Source organism: Vidua macroura, chromosome 2 (genome assembly GCF_024509145.1).
Source record: "Vidua macroura isolate BioBank_ID:100142 chromosome 2, ASM2450914v1, whole genome shotgun sequence".
In the NCBI taxonomy this organism is placed as follows: domain Eukaryota; kingdom Metazoa; phylum Chordata; class Aves; order Passeriformes; family Viduidae; genus Vidua; species Vidua macroura.
Window position 1 is genome coordinate 7,525,323 of NC_071572.1, and position 25,316 is coordinate 7,550,638.

At 44.1% G+C, this 25,316-nt stretch overlaps 2 protein-coding genes across 8 annotated transcripts; one reads left to right on the plus strand and one right to left on the minus strand.

The window, feature by feature from the left end:
* Positions 1-910: 910 nt before the first annotated feature.
* DDX3X (DEAD-box helicase 3 X-linked) lies at positions 911-18,183 on the minus strand. 2 transcript variants are annotated; one of them, XM_054003498.1, is made up of 17 exons: positions 18,031-18,183; positions 15,864-15,921; positions 14,832-14,882; positions 10,147-10,270; positions 8,826-8,966; positions 8,638-8,737; positions 7,946-8,081; positions 7,507-7,592; positions 6,780-6,878; positions 6,544-6,704; positions 6,220-6,364; positions 5,958-6,102; positions 5,471-5,652; positions 5,262-5,379; positions 4,688-4,844; positions 3,728-3,855; positions 911-3,433 (listed from the first exon to the last, which is right to left on the minus strand). In XM_054003498.1, exons 1-17 carry the CDS (start codon positions 18,073-18,075, stop codon positions 3,351-3,353), a joined length of 1,959 nt encoding a protein of 652 aa, XP_053859473.1. In that variant the 5' UTR covers positions 18,076-18,183; the 3' UTR covers positions 911-3,350. The 2 variants fall into 2 exon arrangements, with proteins under 2 accessions (XP_053859473.1, XP_053859482.1); XM_054003507.1 differs by lacking the exons at positions 14,832-14,882; positions 15,864-15,921 and having other exon boundaries at positions 18,031-18,142.
* On the plus strand, positions 17,868-23,893 carry LOC128822030 (splicing factor, proline- and glutamine-rich-like). Of its 6 annotated transcripts, XR_008441329.1 has the most exons (3): positions 17,868-17,995; positions 20,274-20,417; positions 22,717-23,893. XR_008441329.1 is itself a non-coding variant. In XM_054003523.1 (2 exons), exon 1 carries the CDS (start codon positions 18,361-18,363, stop codon positions 18,808-18,810), a length of 450 nt encoding a protein of 149 aa, XP_053859498.1. In that variant the 5' UTR covers positions 18,297-18,360; the 3' UTR covers positions 18,811-18,834; positions 22,717-23,893. The 6 variants fall into 6 exon arrangements, 1 of the variants encoding a protein (XP_053859498.1); XR_008441328.1 differs by lacking the exon at positions 20,274-20,417; XR_008441327.1 differs by lacking the exons at positions 17,868-17,995; positions 20,274-20,417 and adding an exon at positions 18,297-19,011.
* The last annotated feature ends 1,423 nt before the right edge of the window (positions 23,894-25,316 follow it).

Here is a 25,316-nt window from a genome sequence, read left to right on the forward strand (position 1 = left end):
AAAGCCCTGCATGATGAGGTTGATAATTAATGCAAGTCTAAAGCAGGTAAATTTAGTGTGGTCCAGTCAGTGTGCTCAAGGCAGCTGCTCCTGCAAGCTATCCTGGGAATCAGTCATCTCCATCCTGTCCATTATTCTCCAAGGCCCATACACAGTACCGGACTGGTGGGGTAGATTTCATTTCCTGTATGGACCCAGGATTGCAGGGGCACTTCACACCTCCACCAGTCCTTACCCCATGCCATTCACCTGCATCACACTTTTATGGATCAGAGGTCCCAGGTATTACTTCCTCCCCCCCCTTCCTTATTCACCAGAAAAACCACAAGTTTCTACAGTCATTTCAGCACCAAACTCAAAACCTAGGCTCTTTCTAAACCACTTTCTCTCAAATGAGGCAAATTTATTTCACTTCAAAGAAACTGGAAACACCTGAATCTATTCCTTCCACTCTACTCCCTTGGATATTCCAGTATTTCACCTCATTTTGGCTTTTCAATACCTAGGAACAACGAATAGGTATGACATCAAAACTTAAAGCTCTCTACAAGGCACTGCTGTGAAATTCAGAGGGACAACTCTGAGATGAAGTCCTGAGCAGCAAGGGGCTGAGGAACCAAACCCAACTCCACAAGGTTTAATTAGGTTGTTACAGCCAAACTTGTTTCCCCTAATGAACAAACCGAGGTGGTTTTTGTCTGTCCCACCTCTGACACTTGACAGTAACTGTGCACTGTGGGGCACTGGCCATTTTAGGTTGTTTCATCTAGAGCCCTGAGCCCGGCTGCCATCTGTCACCACTGACGTGTGCCACACTAGAGTCACCTGCTTCCAGAGCTGCACGTGAATGAGACTGCTGGGGCTACAGAGCTCATAAACCAGGAGTGACGCTTCACAAATGAGTAGACTGTGCAGTTCAACTTTTTTATTTTAATAAAATCAAGAATATGCACAGCACATGCAGTGCTAGCATCTAAACTAATACAATAAGCAATTCTAAACCTACAGTGACTTGAAGTTCAATTTTCACATTCAGCAAGTTTAAATCCATTCTTGCATATTGGTTTGAATCCTTGTATCTGAACTGAAAATATTGCTGGCTGATAAAACTTGCTAAAATGCACAAGTCACTGATTATGCCAATACAACAAAGATAACCACATGTTTGAGGATTGCAATGTGCCAGACATTCACTGAAAAAAAAAAAACACACAACTAAACAAAACTCACGCAACAAACATCTGAGAATCTGGACACTTCACATCAGTGTTTAGAAGTGTTTCATAAATATCTTAAGACAAGTGTATCAAAACCTTGGCATGTTTAATTTTAAGTTGCCAATTTTTGTTTTACTATCAGAAAGTTATGGCTATACTGCCAATGCCGGGTCTGCTTAATTTGACTTAAGAGTTTAATATGACTTAAACATTAAAAGCTCACACTACCCCGAAATATATAATTTCACGCATACGGTGACATTCAACATTCAAGTGCCAGTGTTTTTGTACTGTCTTTTGGTCAAGTTTCTTTAAACTTTCAAAGAATCACTTTTAGGCTTACAAAAATAAATATTTGTCAAAAATGTTCAATAAATATTACACAAAACTAGCAGCAAAAAGTATCTAGAAATCTGTCGTGTGCAAATAGTTTTCTTCCCAGCTATCATTCCCATGGTCCCAAATAAGTTTTAGAATCTATTTCCTTCTCCTTAAACAAGCTGCGTTCAATCTCCAAGAGACAAAATAAGATTGGAAGTTAAGGACACGCACACAAGACATATATAAAATTCTCTGAATGTGCAATAAAAGAAGTATTTTGTAAAAAGTTATGGGCAAAATGTACAAGGGCCTAAACCTAGACTTGAAATAGCACCATAACAAATGACCTCAATACTGTCAAGTGCACCTACTTAATAAAAGTTTTAGAACAAGGCACAATACACTTGAAAAAATCTATTGCACTTTAGGAGATTTTTGCCATTTTCCTATGCCACTGTAGATTAGTTGTTAAATGCTCTGGCCGCAAAGTTAGCACAGAAATTCCAAGTGGCAGAGGCATTTTTCTGGTGGACAATACTTATCTTTGGCCAGATTTAGCATAACAGACTATAAATACAATGGAAACCTATGCAACTAAAACTGACTAAAACTGCACTTTAATAGCAGAATTGAAACCTTGTGCAGTTTATGTACATTTCCAACCTCTGTGATCTCAGGTTTGTTTGTTACTCTTCTGGAGCCATTTTACAAAGTCTACAGTAAGCCAGTTTAACATCTCCACGCAGCTTGAACAGAGTAATGTGAATCTGCATTAAAATAAAGCCTGCTGCATAATTCTTCCTGTTCATACCCTCTTGACCAAAAAACATCAACACTAGCATGCGTTATTAGACCAAAAATTCAGTCAGGCCCTTACGGAGGACCAATCACTGCCATGGTCAGCCATTCTACCATTTCAATTTCATATGGCAGGCATTTTTAAAAAGTCTAAATAGATGAATTCTCCTAAAAACTATTTCAAGTTATCAGACCTTTAAACGTTCCCTGTAATGTTCTGCCCACATTTGGCTAGCTCACATTAATGATCTGCCTAAATATTGAAAAAGGAATTGCTGTATTTACTTGCATTAACTTCAAAAACAGTGCTTTTAATGTATGCATGTATCCATACATCATCTCATCATGACTGGAATGGCTTATTAAAGGCTATCAGGTTCTAAGTACCTATCCAGGATAGAGTGAGCAAATCAGAACTTTAACTTAGTACAGTTTTGCCACATTAGAAACTAATTGCATTGATATGCTTCAAGATGTTTTATTTTTCAAATCTGCAGATACCAAAAGCCCTAATGCAGGCTACCGCATAAGTTTTTCTTTGTAATATTATGGATGAATCAGTGATTCCTGTTTAAGTTGTATCACACCTGTGTGCCAAGGTTTGATTTTAGCCCAAGTTCAGTAATTTTTATTTTGTCAAAACAATTGATATCTTGAGCATTACTGAGCCAACAGGACATCAAAATAAAAGTTGTCTAAAGTTAAAGGCACAGTACATTAACAAACAAATGATCCTCAGTCACAAAATTATAAATGCAGTTTCTGGGTGGGGATGGGTGGGAGGGGAGTTAATCCTGACTACAGCAATAAGAGTCTTCAAAACCACCTTCGAGATAGGGCTACTTGTTCCTTTATTTCCATCTTGTGACCTTGAGCTCCCTTAAAAAAAATTTCAGTGGAGAATCACAGCTGGTAATGTACTGCGAGTTCTTGAAGCTACACAAGGTATAGTCTGGCTAAGTTACATGTGGTTTCCATATTAGCTTGTTTGGTGGGCTATCTGCTGCAAGCAGATCAGTTGCCCCACCAGTCCACCCCCTGGGAGTTATAGTTTCCTCCATATCCATCACTGTTGTAGAAGCCTCCATAACCACCACCTATGAAAGGCAAGAGAAAGTGATGCTTAATTAACTCTACGGATTTGCACCTTTACAACAAGAAAACAGCCCAGGTATCTGTTAAAGAACCCCACCCAGCAGTACTGTCAAATGCACAACATTAACACTGGAAAGGCAGGCAGCGTCAAACCATCAGTCAGGTAACCTGCACTGGCCTAGATCCAAGCAGGATGCTGAGACTGCATGACAAACACCAGATGATCTCTTACTCAAACATTACATCCAGTTTTACCCCAGCAAGCAGTTCGGGTATAGGTGCCCAGCCCCTCTCACCTCCGAAGCCTCTGCTGCCGCTCCCGCCGCTGCGGCTGCTGGTTGACCGGCTGCTGCTGGAGCTGCTGCTGCCGAAGCCGCTGCTCGTCCGGTAGTCCCTGGCTCCGAAGCCTCCGCTGAACCGACTGCTGCAGAGGGCAAGAGACAAACGCTGGAGTCAAACAGGTGGCATTCTGAGCTCTGTACACACTGAGACTGACACACTCTGACTCTGGGTACCAACCACAGCTGGCCAACAGCCACTGCTGAGGTGAGCACACTTTAAAAGCATCCCAAGGCTACCTGGAAGGATTTTATTCGGTGAAATCTCTGCCTCTAAAGATTTCCAACCCTTAGTGTTTAAGAGATGGATTTATGACTATCTCTCATGATGTACACGACAAGTATTTTACAAGCATACTGCAAAATGGAAAAGAAAAAACTCACACCAAACCCAATGTGGCTGGATCATGTCAACTACATTAAGAGAAAGTGTTCTCTCATCCTACCCCTGTAAGCCAGTAAACAAAGGTTTGTATTACAGAGTTCCAGGTTTCCACAGCAGAGCTATTTTACTAGTGGCCTCACACCTTCATTCTTTTTTCTCTTCTTGTTTTGTCAGGAAGCACTACATTACCTTCTCCTAAACATCAAAACAGCTGCTTAAGGTACATCTCTGGCACAGGGAGGTATGCATTTCTGTGTTTTATAGCTGCTTTTACAGTTCTAAAATGGTTTTTGATAGCATCATTCTATTTCAGCTGTATCTAGCTGCTCACTTAAGAGGAAAGAGGTTTTATGTGTTAACTGCCTCATGAATAGATAGCACAAAACCAGACAGACACAGTCACCTTTGCACACACCAAGCTCAGCTTATACTGCACTATCATCCTCTAAATGTATTTTCAGACTGGGAAGAAGTAACAGAGCTGTCTCTTAACAGACTGAATATACATCTCTAGCCAAAGCAGTGCCTCTTACCTCTTAGATCGCCCACGGCTGCCGCCCCCTTTGTGATGCTGCTCATAGGCCATGTTCTCCAGCCAAGATGGTACTTCTTGCTTCGCCTCCACAAGGAGATCAAGCAAGTCCTTTGTAATGTTTATGTTCCTCTCATTGAAGAATGAAGTGGCAAGACCTGAAAGAGATATTCAGTTTTGGCTGCACACAATCCAAGTACACCACAGCACTTAAACCCATTCCACATTCCAGTTCCTTACAGCCAAGCCTGAAAACACTAGAATTACTTAAAGAGAAAGCCATTTGAGATCGTTACTCCACCACAGCTAGCCACAAAATCATGTTTACTGACAGACACAGAAGACACCAGGCTTAAATGTAGTAAGAGAGCCCTTTGATGGCACTAAGAACATTACCCAAAGGAACTGGTAAACTTTTCACAGTGGCTACACAGCAGTGACCAGCTTTTGGTCATAGAAGGCAGCTCACAGGCTTCTCTCACGTACTTATTTGAAATTTATTACTCAGCCTATAGAACTGCACTTGTCAACTTAGGTTTGAAGTGCTGTCTGTGAAAATCCCAGGTGATACTTACCAAGGTTTCCTACACGGCCTGTACGGCCAATACGATGTACATATTCCTCAATGTCACTTGGCAAGTCGAAGTTTATGACATGCTTTACATTTGAGATATCCAGTCCTCTTGCTGCTACCTAGTGGTTAAAATGATTCAATCAAATCTTAGTAAGATTCCACAGGCCAAGAAATAGGCTCACATGATCAAGTTTTACAGATTTTACTTACTGCTGTGGCAACAAGAATGGGGCTCTTGCCAGAGCGGAACTGGTGTAGCGCTTCCTCTCTGTCCCTCTGGGAGCGATCTCCGTGGATACTTGTACAGGCATAGCCTTCGTGGTACAGGAAGTCCTCAAGAGCATCTGCCCCCTTTTTAGTTTCCACAAACACCAGAGTCAAGGAATCTTTACCTAACAAAAATTAAAGCCCAGGTTAGCAGAAGAAAAGCTGCACAGGCTCCATAACCTGGTTAATAGGCAGCTCCAATTCTCTGCCCGTTTATTCTAAAGTAACATCACTGGGGAACTCCCTCCCCTTTTCTTGTAACAGATATGCTTACATCAACTTGATACTGGCATTTAACCAGTGCAATACATTCACTGCATGTCAACAAACTATCCTTTCCTTTACCTAATCAATAGAAATTCTTATTGCTTGAGTCATTACATTTGCCTATTCTAAATTTTGCCTCATTTGCTTATCTGCTGTTCTTTACCTGTAGCATTTAGCAGGTCAAGCAGGAACGATCGTTTGTCTGGCTCTTCCACCCATACTACTTTCTGTGTGATGTTCTCAGACGTAGAACCTACTCTGCCAACAGCCAGAAAAATGTATTCATCAAGGAAGTCACGAGCAAGCATCTAAAAAGCAAGAGGAAAAAAAAAATCAAAATCAAATTATACTTTTTCGCTCCTTCCAAAGGCAAAACTTCTTTGGCCTTATGAGCTTTTTTAAGTATTTAAATTCTCATTAAGTACCTGGATTTCCTTGGGGAAAGTAGCACTGAACATCATGGTGTGACGAACCCCCTTTGGTGGCATAGTATCTTGTTCAACAATTCGACGAATTTGTGGTTCAAACCCCATATCAAGCATTCTGTCAGCTTCATCAAGGACTAGGTACCTAAACAGCAGTAAAAAAAACCTTTTCAGAACACTTTTCTGTAAGCTGTGCTCTGGTGTCTGCACTGAGTTACAAATTCTCAACTAGATATTTAGACAGTCCAAAAGCTACAATCTGAGGTCCTTAACTGTATCCTGGCTTTAAGTCATTCATACATGGACAAGCAACACTTTACTTACTTGCAGAAATCCAGTCCAATCTTTCCTCTCTCCATCATATCAACCAGTCGTCCTGGAGTTGCTACAAGCAAGTGACATCCACGTTCTAAGTCACGGATCTGCTGGCCAATGTCTGCACCACCATATACAACACAGGGGCGAACTCTGGAGCGGTATGCAAACTGTAAAGCAAAGTAAGTTAGCACCAAGAAAAATTCTACTTGAGCTATGTTGTAATAATAAACTGTTAGATATACCTTTCTGGCTTCCTCATAGATCTGTACAGCCAATTCTCTAGTGGGAGCCAAGACCAGTGAGATTGGATATTGCTTACGGCGCCCATATCTCCCGTTCTCCTGAAGAAAGAAAAAACCTTGGCATGAGCACCCAAAACACAAAGAAAAAAGCTACTATAGGCAATATTTAAAACAAGTTACCAAGTTTAAGAAAGACAAAGCATGACTGAGAGCCAATTTGAGCACTGCCCCTGAAGACAGCCCTATTACAGCACCCAAGGTTCAGCTATGGGTTACTATGGCAACAGCTGCACAATCCTGGTCTCTACAACAAGCACTGCAATCCCAAACTTCAGCAGCAGAGAAGTAACAGCCACAGAACCAGTTACTTCCTGTTCTGAAATTACTATGACATAGATGTGTGACCAAGTAGCTTTTTGTAGCAAAGGGAAGTGTCTTTGAAACTTATGCAACAACAAAACCATTCATTAAAAAAAAAAAATTGGACAGTTATGCATCCAACTCCTCAGGTAGGAAAAAAAATAATCCACAGCCTAGATTTTTTAACAGAAACATCTGAAGTCTTCTAGAAGTTGAGATGCTTGGCTATCATACCCAAAATGCTGACAACATTTAAGACCAGCTATTGTGTTCAGTAGCACACATCAGCTCACGTGTGGAGGAAAAAAAAACCCAAACCTATGACACTGGTCATCGCTTTCCCAGGACTGGGTATTTGAATACTTGCCTTCATTGCTCTCAAGGCATCACCAGGGCCATCTGCATATATCTGGCTCAGTATTGGTAGAAGAAATGCAGCTGTTTTCCCAGACCCTAGCAGAATACAAGCCAGTATTATTAAGAGTTACTATCAACTACAGCACTAACCCTGTATCAGTAGCACATTCCCAGTAACACCTGCATTGGACTATGGCTGCTACTTGTGGCACTGGAACACCCTCAGCAGCCCAAAACCCTGAAGCAAATGTTGTTTAAGACATGAACACATCTCAGGACAAACACAGTAAATCCAGTCAAGTCACATCTAAAGCAGATTCAAGACTAAAACTAAAATTAGCTTCCAACACACAACTATTTTTACACTGCACAGAGGTTCTACCTCTTACCTGCAGTAATACAGGACCCCACTTCTACTGTGACTAAGCAGCAAAGAGTTACTGACTTACCTGTCTGAGCACAGGCCATTAAGTCTCTCTTTTCTTTAATAATAGGTATTGCATGTTTCTGGACTGGAGTAGGACGGGTGTAGCGTGTGAGTTCAATGTTTCCCATGATAATTTCTCCCATGTCAACATCACTGAACTGTAAGATATTTACAGGGAGTAAGATCAGAATCCTTCTCTTCAACCACCATGTAACACAACATTCAGTTTAACAAGTCATTCATAAGGTTGCTCTTGTTTCAGCCCTTCATCTAGAAATTGCCTATGAAGTTGCAGAGTCACATAGATACTTAGTCCCGTTTTCTAAGCAATTCTTAAAAAGCCAGCCAAGCCTGAAGTGTAGACTGCACTAGCACACACACTGTGCTCAGCCTAACACTGCCCATGCCTTAGCAGCTGCTCCCCAATCAGCACCTCCAAATCACTTCCACTTCTTCACAGGTTCACTGTTTAAGGACAAGTTCCAGTTAAAAAGTAAGCTATGAGTGTTAACTGGAAGAGCTTACACAATTTCTTCCCTTAGTTCATCATATGCACCCCTCTTCTACAAAACACCCTAGCTGTAGGAAGGGAAAACAATGTTTCCTTTCCTCCCTAACCTCCCTAATAAAATAAAGACATCAAAGCTACCCCATGCAAAGTAGTCACTATTAGATATATTAGCAAAACAGACTTCAAAAAAAATAAAAACTTACACTTTCAATATGTGGAGGACAGTTGCTGCCTGTTGCTTCAACAGGAATATCATCATATTTCTCAAAGTTAATGCCAGTATTGCTTCCTGAAAAGAGTTCCCTAAAAACAGAAGAGGAAAGTATTTTTACTTGCTGGAATTATCAAATGACCCTCTCCTCCTATGAATCAGGAGTATTCCATGACTTACTGTTCTAGGCGTTCACTCGGGGGAAGAGGCTTAGACCAGTCATCCTCATCTGATTTGTCACACCAGCGGCTGTTCCCGCCACGGTCAAATCTGCCGAAGCCACTCCGGTCATAGTCCCCGCCTCTGCCACGCTCCTCATATCTAAATACAGCACGAGAATCAGACCACCCTTCCCAGGCAACAGGGGGTACTGACATGCAAAATCAAAGCCGTAACAATGCAGCAGTGTATGCCCTGTGTATTACACACACAAATGTGGAACGACTCAAAATCATCAGGTTATCTACACTTGCTTCTTGACCTAAGCACAGAAATCAGTCCTGGCCATCAGACCAGGTCACATTTTTCTGTGTCAGACAGGAGAGTTTGTCATGATTTCGGAGCTCATCATGTCATGATTTCAGAGCTATTGGCTTAACACAGCGAAGTTTGTTTCACCAGTTTTATTTGATTAAGCATAAACCAGCTATCTGCCAGTGAAGCGCAATCCAAGTTGCTCAGTCTTTGCCATTTCTTTGTAGGGAGCTCTGTTTAAACCACCTAAGCAGCATTGTTTTGTATTCCCCCCACCCTTTCCTCTGCCTCATTCTACAAAGGTTTCCCACGTACCCTTCAGGGCTGCAATTTGTTCCTTTATTCCCCCACCGCACATGTGACCAAATACCTCCATTATGTCATATAATTATTTCATAAAGAGGGAGCTCACCTGTATTACTGACTTGGAAAGAAGGTGGAAGAAGTCCTTACCTCAACTGTTTAGTTTTTGGCCTGGTAAATCATGTTTGAGAAAAGTCTGGATACAGGACTAGGTCAGCTTTACTAAGTAGTCGGTAAAGGTCACTCTCACCACACTTGTGCATACAACGCATGATGTGTGTAAGACTGCTCAAGTAAGGCAGAGAACCTGCAAGAGTCTCACCCAGTTTTATTAACTACACTTTTTAAACAAGAAAAAAAAATTGAAATAAAAAAAAAATCCATAGTGATGTATTGTGTGTGCTCCCAACAGCTCTTCATGGTTCTCCTGGAAGCAGCCACCCACCTAGCACTTCTTTGGTGAATGCTGAAGTCAGCCAGACACTACAGCTGCAGTGAGTGGCTGGTGGTAGACTACAGGGCACATTTTTCAACATGCAAGCTGCCCATCCTTGAAATCATGTAGCTTTAAAAGCAAGGCACTCTCCCTCTATCCTCCCCTCCCAGGCTCTTCCTACCTCATGCTGCTCACACCTGGAACTCTAATTTTAACATCAAGATTACAAGTGCAGTGCTAGAGCCGAGACAGACTTCATGTGCAGCACCCAGACAAACAAGCACTTGCCTCCCTCCTCTGGATCCGGTCCCACGGTCAAAGAAGCTGGATTTCGCGTCGCGGTCGGAACGCGCACCAAAGCTGCTGTAGGCATCCTTGTCTCGTCTCGAGCTCCAGCCACCGCTGTCGAAACCTAGCAGAGAAAAGGCATTTCAGCCAAACATTGCACAGTCCAGGCTTTTGCAAGAAAAAAAACCACTTCTGTTCAGGAAATCTTCACTGAAAGGTCTATGGGACTGTATTCCTTCATGAGCAGAAGATCCATGAATGTTAAGACTTGCTCAACAAGGGACTGAGCATTTCTCACCACTCATCAGAACTGAAATTTCTCCCTGCATGTACAAGCATGTTGGGTTTTTTCAAAAAACATACATTTGCCTTAATACAAATACTTCAGATGCCTACCCTGGAAAGATGGGTATCAGAAGAAACTTTAAGATGCTAAGTCTTGCCAAGCCTTATCTATGCCATCTCTCCAACAGAAATCCTTGACTACACATTTAATTTTTGGAGGTTAACAAGGCCTCTCAGAGATCAATAAATGGTATCAGAAATCCAAACAGAGATTAGAATGTTTTATCATACTGCAAGTACACAAAGCAGTGTGATCTGCACAGACTGTAACTAACAGCACCATACTCAGAGAAGGTATATGGAGCTCTTCACAACAAATTAACCACACTGAATTTTTCCACAGCACTTTTACCTTTGCCTACAGTAGGTGCCTACTTATGTATGTTAACTCAAAAGAATACAAAGTGCCTCAGCTTGCCAATACCAGAGTAAAAAAATCTCACTTTTATTCTGCTACCAGGGCCTGTGAGGTAGCAGAAACATGAAGCTTTAAACATAGCTCTGACCGGACTAAGAAATTAAAAATTCTCTTTCAGAGGTCCAACCTCCCCAACTTTGTGTAACATATTTTATCTCAGCTATGGGATTCCAGCAGAGAATAAGTTAAATAACAGAACAGATAAACAAATAATGTCACTCTTGTGAGCATGCTTTGCCAGCTCCACAGCACAAAACCAGTCCAGACCTATTCATGAGACAATAACAGCAATCACAGAACAAATTCATTCCAAAGAAAGGGGTTGTTCTAGGCCCAATCTCTCTGAAAAGGTTTTGCTACCAGAATTACCCTGCCTTTTTCAATGTTCTCTAAAGTGCCATTCACCTTGCCTCTCTTTTTTTTAATTAAGAAATTCTAGTACCCAGAAATGTACTGGTCACAAGTTTTTTAAAACTGTTGTGATAACTGTAACTCTTTTGTCTGGATAACTGAAACAAATAGCAAAAATAATCCAACCATGAAGTTTTAGCTCACAAGATCATGGAATGTGCTTCAAGACCTCCAAAGTGCTTTAAGAAGCAGTATTAGTCCTTCAAGATTTTAACATCAAGGAAGTTATTTTGGCTTGTTTAAATGATAGCTAAATACAGATTTTATGATGAGACCACTACAACTATTTAGATATGTCATCCTGCCAAGGGATCTAACAGCAGTGGTACTGACAGAGCCATATTCAGGGACACAGATGTAGCTTCTTACCAGAACTCAGCTGACACTATTTCAATTCTTCTACTAAGCCTGAGAAGCTCAAAGAGTCAAAATTTTATACTCCAAATAGCCAACAAAGCAACCTCATTCACCTAGCTCATTACAGCACTCATCTCTGAAGCCGGTACCTTGCCATAATTTTAAGGTAGCGCAGCGATTTCTACACCAAAGACAGGTGTGCACATCCTGCTTCACCAAATCCAGGCCTTTCAGGCTGGCATTCCTACTCTGACTTTATCTGTGGATCAGCACAGAACACAGGACCAGGCCATACAAGTCAATTCTAAGTAAATGACAGGTTTAACAGTCAGAATTTCAGACATCAAATGGTAAATTAAAACTGGAAGTAAATGCCCTGAGAAAACCCATAATAGACCAGAGATCAACTTCACTTTAAAGAGAATGACTACAATGCTGTGCAAAGACTACCGGGAAATTCCTTGATATGTCAATGCTTTTGGTTTTTTTAATTAAAAACCTGTAGAGATTCCAAGCATGTCTTCCTCACTGCAGGGATAAGACCTCACTAGGTTATCAACTTTCAGAGCAGTTCTGTACTCCTTGCACCTATGAACAGCATTACAGCTGTCAATATGTTTCCCTCAACCAGCATTTCAATTCACATTTTCTAACATTAACACAGATCACTGCCAGGTCACTTGAAAACCTCCCACATACAGCAGCAATAATTTTTTTTTTTTTTAAGACGGAAGAAATAGAATGATAGATTCCTTTAGGGAGGGTAGGACCTTTAAGATGAGTTAATATTTACTTTTTCATCTACTACGGATCAGATTACAGTTTAAATATCCAGAAGCTGCTTCCAGGAAGTTTAAGAAGAAACTTACATGACAACAAGCTTTAGTATTACTAAGTGAGCTCATGGAAGCAAGACACTTCATCAGGCCAGGCAGCCCTGCATACTAAGCTCCCACAGCTGAGAAACAGAACTGCCATTAGGTAGCCTAAGGACATTATTTTTACGCAGGCTGTTATTTCCTGCACTTCTGTACTGCCCTACTCCCCACTGAGAAAGCTAATAGATTAGTGTTAGTGGGACAGATCTGGAGCTAAATGGAAGATTTTTTTCCCAATCAGGTTACCACACTTGTAAGGCTGCTTCAGGAGTTTGTTGTGTGGTTAAACACTACCATGCAAGGTTGCTGCCTCATGTCTAAGCTTTGAAAAATCAGTCATTAAAAATTCCAAGGAACAGCCAAAATTCAGAAGTTCCAACGCAGCTGAAGAAATCATTGAGTTATGTAAACAGAAGTAAACATCACTTTAATGGAAGTACAACTGTACAACACACTTCAAATCATCCTACAAGATAGCTCAGCTTTACAAGCCCAAACTAATGATGCTTCCAACAAGGTGCTGAACTGGAACTTTTCTATTCTGCAATTATGAACCTTGTCACAGGGAACCAGGAAGATGCCAGTGGTACATCACCTAGACAGGTTTAAAGGTAATTTTTTAAATTAGGTTTACCAAGGAATGTTGGCAGCCAAAGTTCTATTAACTGGACAAGCCACAGGTCAGATTATGGTCTCACGACCTATTTACGTTTTTGCAAGGTGAAGTTGAAGTCCCCAGAAAAAACTCATGTAATCACACCCACACTGCCATGTCTGAACTCTGGTCTTGCACACAAGAAAGTACAATGCCAGTCCTACACATTATAGGTCATGGCAGAACTCAAGGTTACTGCACCTTTTACCCACAAAACCTAGGTACTAAACATCATACAAGAAGGAATCTATGAACAGCAAATGTTCACCACCATCTTAAAGCTGTTTCCTGCTTTTGAGAAAGCTGCACATTCCTCAGGTTTGGCAAGTCAGTTTCTTGCAAGACTGCTCATATTTGAGGTCAGTGTGACTGAGAACAAGAGCACTGAACTGGCTGCCAACCAGTCCTTCTCCTTTTCCTAGAACATTCAGCTCTGGTAACACACTGCTCATCACTTGGTGCTTCAGGCCATACTTCCTTCACATAACAAAAAAACCCAAACAAAAGAAAAACCAAAATAAACAACCCCAGAAAAACAGAAAACAAAACAAAACCCCCAAAACCCTGAACACCCAGCAAACCCACTAGCAGCTTGGACACATAAGAAGGCAAGACAAAAACAAACTGGTCTTTCTTCAAATGGTTTAAGGCTAGAACAGAGCATTTTTCATCTAGTCAGATTTAAAGTGACATAGCTCCAAAAGCACTGTGAGATATATTATTATTGCCCTCTCACCCACTAATAATGGAAGCCATCCTCCTGCAGTATTGAAAAGAATCTGTGGAAGTCTACAGCCTTAGAAACAGATGAGATCCAAGTCCTCCCATGCCACAAAACCTCAATTCTTTACGTTGTAGCACTGCAGGAAGCATTTTGGCTGCTGCACTCTGGTATATTTCAATAGGTGTTAGAGGAAATGTTTCTCTCATATCCACCCAAGTCACCAGACATGACAACACGTGCTGCAGCACCTGCTCCCTTGGGATCTTACACAGAAAGGTCATGATTTACTTGACTGAAGTGTTCCAAGAAACTTTGCTTCTGTATTATGTTCTGTTTAGAGATTCAAATGGAAGATGGAAGTGCCGTTTCTCAGCATAAACCCCTATGTAAACACATGACCAAAACAGGTCATGTAGTTCTTGTCTGCTTCACCAACAGCCTGCATTTCCTTCTTCAAGTACTCCCAGGGGCTTCCATAAAAACTGCAGGAAGCTGAACAAGAACAACATCTCTTTGTGTAAAAATATACACTTACTAAGTGAAACTGTGCTGTTTGTTCATAATAAACAACTGATTGCTGTAAGTCCCACAACACAGTCACAAGCAGAAAAACTAGTACCCACAAAATCCATTCAGACTAACACTCAAGATTACACAGCAAGTTAAGATGGGAGACTCCACCTTGCTTCAGTCACAGCTGATTGTTACACAGACACAGAAGGTATTTTATCAGTCAGATACTGAACTTGAGCTTAGGATGTAAGGTGGTGAAGGGATCTAGAAGAGCACACTAAAAGGAGAAGATGAAGTTGCCATGTTTTACACGGGACAGTCAAGCAGTCTGTGTAATTGAGATGCAAGAGCCAGTTCGGTGCTGCCAGAGTGTTTGATACATACCCTGTTTTGAAGCTTCCCTGTTCCGCAAGTGAGGAGGAATGTATCGGCCTTCTAAAGGACAAAAGAAAGGCAGTGTTACAGGCCCGCGGTGTCAGCACATCTTGAAATGCTCATCTTGTCAACAACAGCTTCTGCTTAGTAAAAACATCTGCCTTTAAGGCCTCTTACAGCAGTTTAAACAAGAATCCTTTAACATAGCACTCAGTAGCATGCTCTCAGTTGAAGTTTAAAGCTCTTGCATACCCATTTAGGCAGCTGGTTTAAGGCACAGATGTCTTGTGTTCCTCTGACCGAACCACAAACCCATTTATGGGTGTTACACCGTCTACGACAAAAGCCTGTCTTCCTAGAACCCACTGAGGCTTACACTGGTGCCAGATACTTGAGCAGCTCAAGACATTTACTCTGACATTGAAATACTGCCACTCACAGTATTACTACCAGTATTTTTCCTTGCCCTTAAATTCACCCATCCCCTCCATTCAGCTCAGCTCAAATCAGAAACCACAACGAAGTGCCTCTGAATAGCATTCCTCATTTACAACCCAGAAACATCTGTGTGCTAAAGCAACATGAATGAGAAAATACCAGCCACAAGCTGAATGTGAATTCCAGGAAGATTCTCCCCTCTTAACATACTTTAGCCTTGTATATCAATATCACTTTCTATTCAGTGAATTGAGATCACCAAAGTTAACATTCCTACTCTACCTGGTATTTTAAGAAGACAAATCACCACATTACTACAGTCAGTGGCCTCAGATGAGAGGCAACTGAAAATCTGGGACAGAACTGGAACACTGAGTTCTCTCAAGCTAATTAAGTGCTTCAGAAATGTGCAAACATACTGTACCACTACAAAATTAAGTGGTTCTATCTAAAACACACAATGTTTTCAAAGCAAGCCTAACTGGTAACCTCCTATTTCCTCATCAGCCTCTGTAAACTTTGGCTTTAGAAACTGCTTTTCACAGCTGCAAGCCCAAATTTCTGAAAGTGTGTTTGTAAGCTTGAGAATTTGCATGTACTTACTGCTTGTAGAGCTTCCTTCACTCTGAGAGTCTGAGGAATTCAAGTCTAGACCAGAAAACTAGAAGAAATAAGACAAGTATCAACATGTTTTACCATGAATTTATGCTAAGATACAAAAAACCCTTTTCATTTATCAGAAACAAGCTACTGCAATTTTTTTTTTTTTATATCGTGCCAAATTAGGTCTCCTATTATTTCTCAGGTTGTACCACCTTTAATGTTTTTATATCCACCAATAAACAAGACACCCGGACAGGCAGCAAGGCCAGCAGAGTATCTCACACCCAACAAACCACTACCACAGACTTCTGCTTCACACTACATGCAGGCTAAAGAGCCATTTTAGATAGACTGAATTTCTGTCTATTTCAGTCAAATGCACTCGGATTTGGGTCAGTGACAATTTTTTTTTTTTGCTACAGAAACTTCAGCAAAAGTAATGCCAATTTAGTTGGGCACTTTACTTGTAGAGACTCAAGGTATTTTTAGCTGCATTAATACTACTAAGACATTACAGTCTTCAAGCTTAAGGTAACTACTGCTCCCAAAACATTAGGTCATGTCTGCCGACATCTTCAGCAAACACAATTTTTTGGGTTGTTTTTCCAAAAAAATCCCAGCCTTTATAGCCTTCAGTCTCACAGTAAAGTTTTCCAAAAGATGTTCAGTTCATGCAGTGCTGGCATGCCACTCAGAGGGGTTAAATCAAACACAATATGGACTCATTTCAGCAGAAAGCAGTGGAAAACTGATAAAGCTTACGAACCAACTTATTACAGTTGTTTGCCTGCATGGCAGGGATTACAAACACGTACCAGAAAAATAAGGCACGTTTAAATACAAATAAATTTTGCATTGCACGGAAGTATTTTCCAACATGAGCTGAATTAATCCAAAGCAAAGACTCCAATGCACTGTCCTTTCTGGCGCTCAGCTGCATGAGCTGCCGCCAAAAGACATTCAATTCTTTAAGAATTCTCCCACGGCTGACCTCGTAACATCCTCTTTAAATCTACCACTTAAAATGCCATCTTTCTAGCTGATTGAAGCATCAACGTAGGGCTTATTTTTAATAGCATTTTAAAGGCTTTCTACTAGGTCAAGGCGGCTCTCCACAATCAACAAGAAGCGATGGATGAATCTTCTCGCACTCGATCCCCACGGTGGGGGCAACACTTCCCAGGCGCTGCCTCGGTGGCGCAGCCCCGGCGCCATCTCAGTGCGGCACTGCGGGCTGGATTCCCGGCGCAGCAGGAGCAGCTAATCCGGCTGCCGGCGCCCGTCACGTGTGGCGCGGGGGGGGAGCGGGGGACAAGGGAGAGGGGAGGGAAGGGAAGGACCGTCTCCATGACCTACTTCGCGGGAGCGGCCGAGGGCGAGCGCTGCCCGGCCACGGTCCCGCTGCAGCAGACTGGGGCTCTTCCTGCCCCTGCCGCCTTCCCCGAGGGTTAGATAACCATCGATCCCGCCCAGCGCGGGGAGGGGGCGGGGGGATGTAGGAATGAAAAGGAAGAGACCAATATAAAATGGTGCGGACCAACACGAGTCCAGGCCCAACTGCGTCACCGGGGCCCGGCGGCACCGGAGCTCGAACAAAGGCGGCCGCCGGCGCCGCCTCCCCGGGGAAGGGGCGTCACACAAAGCGCCGTGTCGTGTGTGTGCCCCCTTCCCCCGCCCCGCACAATGGCGGCCATTGACCGCCCCTTCCTCCTCCTCCCCCCCCCCCCGCGCTGCAGTTCCCGCTGCGGCCGCCGGGGGCCGCTGCCGCTCCCGGCGCTCCCACACAAAGCGGGTCCGAGCGCGGCGCGGGGTCCACGGGGCCCGAGCGGCACTGGGACCGGGCCGGGCGGCACCGGCGGCCCCGCACCCCCGCTACGCCGCCCGGGCCGTGGGGACTGCGCACCCCCGCGGGGGGGGCCCGGCGCGGCGCGGGGCCGCCGCACGGCGTTAACTGCGCAACGACCGAGTGCGCCACAACAGGCCGCGTGGGGGGGGGGGGGGAGGTGGGGGTTACCGCGGGGGGGATTGCGACACGACCCCCGGGAAGCGAGAAGCGAAGCCCCACGTGAAGATTCCCGACCATCCCTGCCGCCCTCCCTGCCCCAAGAGCCTCCGCCGCGCGCCTCCTCCGGGTAACGGAGCGGCCTTTCCGCTTCTCGTCCCTCACCTGCTGGTCTAGACTGAGGGCATTTTCCACCGCCACATGACTCATAACGAGAGATCGGTCTCGGGCTCGTCCCGCTCCGCCTCGAGAAATGGGGATCCGCTGGGCCGGGAGGTCGCTGCCGTGGGTGTCACTGGTTCCGCCACGAATCGCTGCCCTGACTGAGCCCCCCCCGCCGCGGGCCCGGCCTTTATATAGGCCCCGCCCCCCGCGTGCCTTGCCGCGCGCGCTGACCTCAGCGCGCACGGCGACCGCCCCCCCCGCCCTCTCTTCCCGGCGCTATCGCGAGAACTCCGCGCAGCCCAGTGGCCGGTGGTGGACGCGCTCCCGGAGATGTCGCGAGACTTCGGGGCGCCGGGCCCGCGCGGAGTCTCCGGCGGTACCGCGAGGTTTCCCCTCCCCCCGCTCCCGCCCGGCTCTGCTCGGGAGGAGAGCGGCGGCGAATTCTCGCGAGATCACGACCCCCCTCCCCACACACAACACACAGCCTGCGCCCCGCCGTCCTTTTGTTCGCCGCTCTCGCGAGAGCGCCCCGCGCGCGCGGCCGAGACGCCGCTAGAAGGAGGCGGGCCCTGGGTCACGTGGGCGGGCGCCGCCGCCATCTTGTCGCTCCCCCCTCAGCGGGCAGTGGCGCAGCGCGTAATGGCGGCGCGGCGGGAGGAGGGGCTGCTGCGCCCAGAACGCACCGGCCTGCCTCCCCCGCCTGCCCTTAGAGCAGGCCCGGACACGCCAGCCTGCGGCTCTGTAGGGCTCAGACCATTCCTTGTGCTTGCTGCCCTGTGAGCCGCTCCCCCCAGCACTCTGCTGGTGGGTTCCAGTAGTCATGTCACATCTTCATCAGCTCTTTCTCCAAGCCCCTTAGCCATCAAACGTACTGACGTGCCAAAGGACTGCCCGTATTTTCCCTGTAGCGCCAGTTTTGCCGGCTATCTCTACATCCCCACCTTGGATTAGATCTTTTAGACTGTAAGCATCAGTCAAACAGTAAGCATTGAACTATCATTAGGAAAAAAAAAATACATATAACCCCATTCCCTTCTCTTGCAGCCTGCTGACACAGAGAATAGTAAAGCTGCTTCCTTGAATTTGGGTCAGTAAAAGTACTGACAAACGTGCTTAGGGGACCAGAACACGGCCAGGGCTCTGAAGTCACAGGGAAGAGGACATGGGGTTTGGCTGTCCTTGATCCACACATAGCAATTATTCCTCCATTTCCATCCTCCTCAGGCTCCTGCCTCTTCCAAGAAGAAAACCACAGGGAAGATCCATTCTCCAGAAGGATGATTCACCATGGGATGTAAAAACAAGGCAGAACTTTTCCACAGTACTCACACATTAAAACAGCCCATCTCTGCCTAGGTTTTTCCTGCCCTTAAAATTTTAGCTCTAGAACCAAAGTCTTCCTGATGCAGAAATTAGGCCCTATGGGACAGGGTTTAAACAAGATTTAAAAGATTTAAACATCCACAAACAAGTCCTTGAACGAGCAACACATGCTCCTCACAGACAAATCGCTCAATTCTGTGATGCTCTGGTCTTAAACAAAACATTTACCAGTCCCCTGCTTTCATAACACTTCTCAAGCCAGCTACAGCTCCAGAGTTAAAGATCTATGCTTGTATTTCTTCCCCAGGTGCATCTATTTATATAATCTAAAAGCTCACAGGTTTCTTCATTGAGGCTTCCTGACAGTTAAAAGGAAAATGTTTCTGTATTTTTTAAGAAGCTATTACTGGATGTCGGCCCAAATTTTGGTTTTTTTTGAAAGCAAGTTTCAAGTAATACTTTTAATTCCTTTTCTTCTTACAACTTTGCAGACAATTCTAAATTCTAAACAATTCTGCAGTTCCCCTCATTCATATACACTAGAAAATTACATTAATCAATCCTTTGCTATTTTGGAAGCATCACAGCAATTTAAACCCTGATCCTGCAGTCAGGGAAGTCAGTTCTTGGGAAAGTCAGTTTTCCCTCCAAGTTGCCATCTGCACTAGGCAGGACTATTCTCAGTTTCACTTTTAATTCTCCCACAGCTGACTCAGACACAATTCCCTGGAGGAAGCTGAGCAGCTCATGAGCACTTGAGTCTACACCGGAGTCCTCACAAGCCCTGCTCATGTTAAACTTGGCAAGTTTTTGCCAATGGGCTCAACCAAAACTCCTCAAAAGCTGTCACTGCCGGGCGCTTGGACACTCAGTTCTTAAATCCCAGCAAATTCCCAAATCTGGTATTCCTTCACCTGCAGAGCCCCATCTGGCAGGCGTTCTGAAAGACTCCAGTGGAAGCCCCAAACAGCCAGAAACAGCCAGAAAACAGCCAGAAATGCAACTTTCTGAGTCCTGAGGAGTTTGCCTTAGGAAGCCAGTATCACCCAGTGCCACCAAGCCATGTATGTGTGCTGTGAATTCAGTGTGTTTATGAAGTTATATGTGACTTTTAGAGTGTTTTTACCCAATGCTGACAGACACTGACCTTGTGTACACAAATTTCCTTATCTGTATTGAAACTATCACCGGGTCCTGCGTTACTGACCACCTTAACAAGCAGATTGCTCATTGTACACAGCTATGGACTCACTTCTAAGGAAAGGAGGTATTTTACTAATGGTAAAGCAGCTCAGACATCCAGAGTGTGATAAAAAATGATCCTACCATGGATGCAATTCTCAAGTCACAGTAGTGAAGACTTGTTTCTTGTTCTACACAGCTGCCTATGAGGCTAAGAACCCATACCCAGTATTTTTGTGAGTCTTTCCTACTGTAAGATGGCAAGGTAATAAAAATATAAATTTAACATTGTCCAGCCACAAATTAGCAAAGGGATTTGGACAGCAGTGAATATCTCTCATTAATATCAGAGATCTCTCTTTAGCAGCATAATTTCCACATGCTCCATCTGATCAGTTCCCAAATTTCTGGGGACATTTTTCAGCATCAAAAGGCAGAGTCTTATTCAGTGTGTGGGGCCAATGGTTCCACTCACTGACATTACCAGTGATTACTAAACTGTGCCTGGCCAGCATTTGACAGAATTCTTACAAAATATTCCCCTATGCTGAAACACTTTGTTCTATCACTGCCTTTGCTGAGTACACCTCTATCCTCAATCTTAGCACATAATGCCTTTAACTGACGTGAAGAATTAAAGGCAATCTGATTAAGAGCTGCTCTGTCCTTTGGCCAGTGTGCTGCCACCCAAGCCTTGCTGGCTCCCCATCCCTTGTCTCTCCATGTTCCAGACTGGTAGGTGGAATGCACACAATTGATTGGAGGGTGCTTAGTGAAGAGCAGACTCATGATTATTCTCCAAAGAGATGCCTGGAGTTTGTTTTCAAGCTTCAAAGAAATTCTCATCTTGTCCTGAAAAACCACAAAAGAGTGTTTACAGAAAGCAAGGACTCTTAGCTGAAAGGAGAGACAGAATCAGGAAGTTTTATAACTTATGACTCTAGAACAGGGGTACACACAAAATATTTAGTCACGTCAAACATACACTAGTCCTTATTTGAGGCAGCACTCAAGGCTTCTCTCTCTCTCTTTTTTTTTTTTTTTCCTTTCTTTACTGAAGTCCTGTTTTTATTTTCTGTAATGGTTTAGTGACAAGATAAGTAGTCACAGGCTTCTGTGGGAACTGAGGAAATACAAGCATAGTTTTGTTCATACTTCTTGTTACGTGAGGATCAGACACAAGGGAAAGTAAGGCCATAAATGTGGATTCAAACTTTTAGGAGATGGAAGAGAGAATGTTTTTTGACTAAAATGACAAGGGTTGTTGTCGTGAGTGGAAGAATGAATGGAGATAATGTGGCAATTCTCTGAACATTGAAAATTTCTGAGTTGGGCTCTATTTTTTCATATCTCTAGATTCCTTGCTAGCTTGGATTTTAAAAACATTAATCATTTTTATCTCTCTGCATTCAGATTTCTTCATCATCCCCCCTGGACTCCAAATTATATTGCCTCCCTCTTTCACTCTCCATGTTTATGCACTGCTTTGTCTCCCCAAATGCTGTTTTACATGTTCCAATTAGATTAAGGGCTTGCCTGCACAGGAAAGTTACACTACTATTAATTTGCAGTTTGCTTTAAAGAAATTATGTTAAACCTGGGCAAAAGGCCATGTGGACTCTCTGGTATTCTCTGCAGGAATACAAATGGCTTACTTCAGGTTAGATCAGGTCAATTAGGAACAGGAAGAACTTGCAAAGCTGTAAGTTTTCCTACATAAGAACGAAGAGAGTCCAGCAGCTCCTTCTGCAGATTGTAACCTCCAAATGGGAAGAAAGGCTGGAGGCATGGTCCTGATCTCTGCAGGAGCCACAATCTGCTGGACAGAGGTAGCACAACACCAGGTGACTGCTGCTGTCACTGCCCTGGCTCGGGCTGTGGAGCAGCTCTTGCCCACTGCAGCCTTTTTCTTACCAGGACAGCCCAATCCACCGTACTCACAGGACAGAAGTAGGGACTGCTGCCTCTGTGCAAGGTATTTTCCTTCCACTCTGTTCATGTAGGTATTAAAAACTGAGTCCTTTGCAAAAAAAAAAAAAAAAAAAAAAATTACAGTATGATGTTGTTCGATATGGCAAAGTCATGAGTATCCATCTACTGCCCCTCTTTGAATGAATGCCTGGAGTTAACTATTGGTTTACAAGTAGATTGTAATTTTACGAGTATGCCTTTCTCTTTTAGGCAAGCCCAAAGAAGAGAAGATGAAGACAAAAGAAGAGAGACTCATAGCAGCAAGAAGAAAGGAAAGAAACACATCAGTAAATCTTGGATTCACATTCTCATTGTGAACTGGTTTGAACTAGTAAGCTCATAATTGCCTAAATCAAAATAGGCACCCAGTCAAGATGGCTCCTACATTAATCAGCATCAGTTATACTTGAAGGAGGCACTAATGTTTCTCATTTCAGTTTCTGTAAGCCTTTTCTAATTACCATTTCTAAATACCAAGTGCAACTTCTATGTTATGTAACATATATGTAACATTAGAGTCTTCTTTGAAAGCCTTTCAGAGCCTTACTGAACAAGTACCACTTGCCAGCCCTCTCCCCTCTGGTGTGCAGGGGTTTGACTTCAGCTGCCAGCTGTGAGCACCTGGCAAGGTCTGACCTTTGCAGATGGTGGTTGTGCAATGTGGTGCAGCTGCCAGGAGTGCTTGGGTTGAGAGAGTGGCCTCAGCCATCTGAGGAATGCCCAGTGTTGCTCCTTATTAAGTGAGAGGGTGACTCTGATAGCTTAGAAATGCCTGTGGGATTGTCAGGGTCCTGAGGACACTCCCAGCTCCCCACAGCCCTGCCAGGAATTGAAAGGATGAACCATGAAGACCATGAAACAAACCCAACACTGGTCTTTGGGAGAAAGGGGAAAGAAGGTCCCTCTTCCTATTTTCCTGGCTGTTGCTGCGGTGTTGGTTCTGTCACTTGGCAGGGGAAGGATCACTAGCAAGGGAATGGGGGTAGTGTAGGGACTTGTAATACAAAGGTTGGTGGCCTGAGTTAATGTCACCAGGTTAGCAGGTCATCAAGACCACAGGGCATTGACCTGCTGTCTCTCAGGGCATTCGGATATGGAAAAAGCGTGATTAGTCCTGATGACTGCCAGAGCTGAGACAGGTGGAGATACTGACAGTTCCAAACAGCTACAAAAAGATACCCAAACCCTGTGCATAGTCACCAATCCAGGAATAACCCAGGACTTCAGAGCTGGAATCCCTTGTGTTCTCTATGGCATCACACAGATCCTGGATCCATTACGCGGATACAAACTTCATATTGCCTGGATTTTTGGTTAAATGGCTTAAACATGCTGGCCTGGTGCCTGGTGGCTGCTCTTGTGAGTGTGAGAATAGAAATGTGGCTGAGTGAAACCTGTTTTGTTTCTGGTTTTATTTTAAATTAAATCACTTTCTTCCCCTTCCCCCCTCATCCCCACCTCTCCTAACATTTTCTACCTTGTTTATACCATGGTGGAGCAATATTTCCTATAGAGGAACAAGGAGTAGTAAAGAGGAGCACCCAGAAGCATAATCTTTCAGATGGCAGCAGAAAAAGAATCTGCCATCAGAAAGGCAGGTTTTATTTAAAAATTTACTGTCAGGAGAAAAGTCTCTCTTTTTCTGGATGGGTCTTCAAAGGCCACCCTGTTCTTCTTGCTGGCTTTGGTCAACAGTTCAGGTCACAGCTGGAGGTCTGGCCCACTCCCTTGTAGGAGGCTTAGCTCAGGCTTCAATGTGCACATTGCAACCTTTCCACTTAAATAATTAAAGGGTTTTGGAGACATCTAGTCCATCACACTGCCTTAAGACTAAATATATCCGTCCACTCTGGGTGGATGCTCATCAGACTGGATCTCCAGAATACCAACTGCATCCCCAAACTGGGGGAGGGCTCCCAACCCTGACTGGCCTCTCCTAAGGGGCAGGGCCCAGGATGCTGTCACATCACCACAGCCACTGCTCCCCAGCTGTGAGGAAGGAACCCCTGCTTCATGCTGAGACTGAAAAGCTGCTTAGTGAGCCAAGGGCTCCCAGCTCCTTTCAGACACCCACAGACACGGTGGAGCTGTAACCCTCCCACCCCTTTCCAAGGCAGGCAGTTCAGTGCCTGCAGTGAGGTAGGAGCTGCTGCTGCTTCTCTGTGAGACAGCAGCTCCTGGTGGCTTCCCCACTGTGTAAAAGATGGGAAAATGCTGCTGTTCAGTGAGAAGGGGCTGCACAGCTTGTTGTATGTCACCTCACTGTGGAGTAACTTAAGTCTCCATAGTAAACAGGAAGAATAATTTATTTCCTTCCTCTTTGCAGTTGCTTTTTATGTATTTGTGTGCTGCTATTTTGCCCCTCTTCAGACTTTGTTTCTTGAGACTGAATTGTTTTTCATTGTGCCTTACAGTTTATGTCTTCTGAACTTCTTGTAGAGCAGCAGTTTAGCATTTAAATGAATGTAGTGTTTATGGAATGAGCTGGACTGACAGGGATGGAAATGGAGAATTATGTCTTCACAGATTAGATGCCACAGTGGTAAGAGGAGTGAGAACTCCATACTTACCTTGTGATCTGGGACAACTCTAGAGGCAAGAACAGGATGTAATGATGAAATCCATCAAAGTGGCTCAGGTTTCCTCTTTAATCAGTAGCCTCCAGGCTGTTTTAGCCTGCTAGCATTCATTTGTGCCAGATGTGGTGGTGGCTTTGTGATATGGACAAACCATTGCATAGCAAGGAGCTGTGTTAACCAATTTGCTTCACATAAACTACTGACCTTGGGGGGGCAGAGCATTCAGGCAGG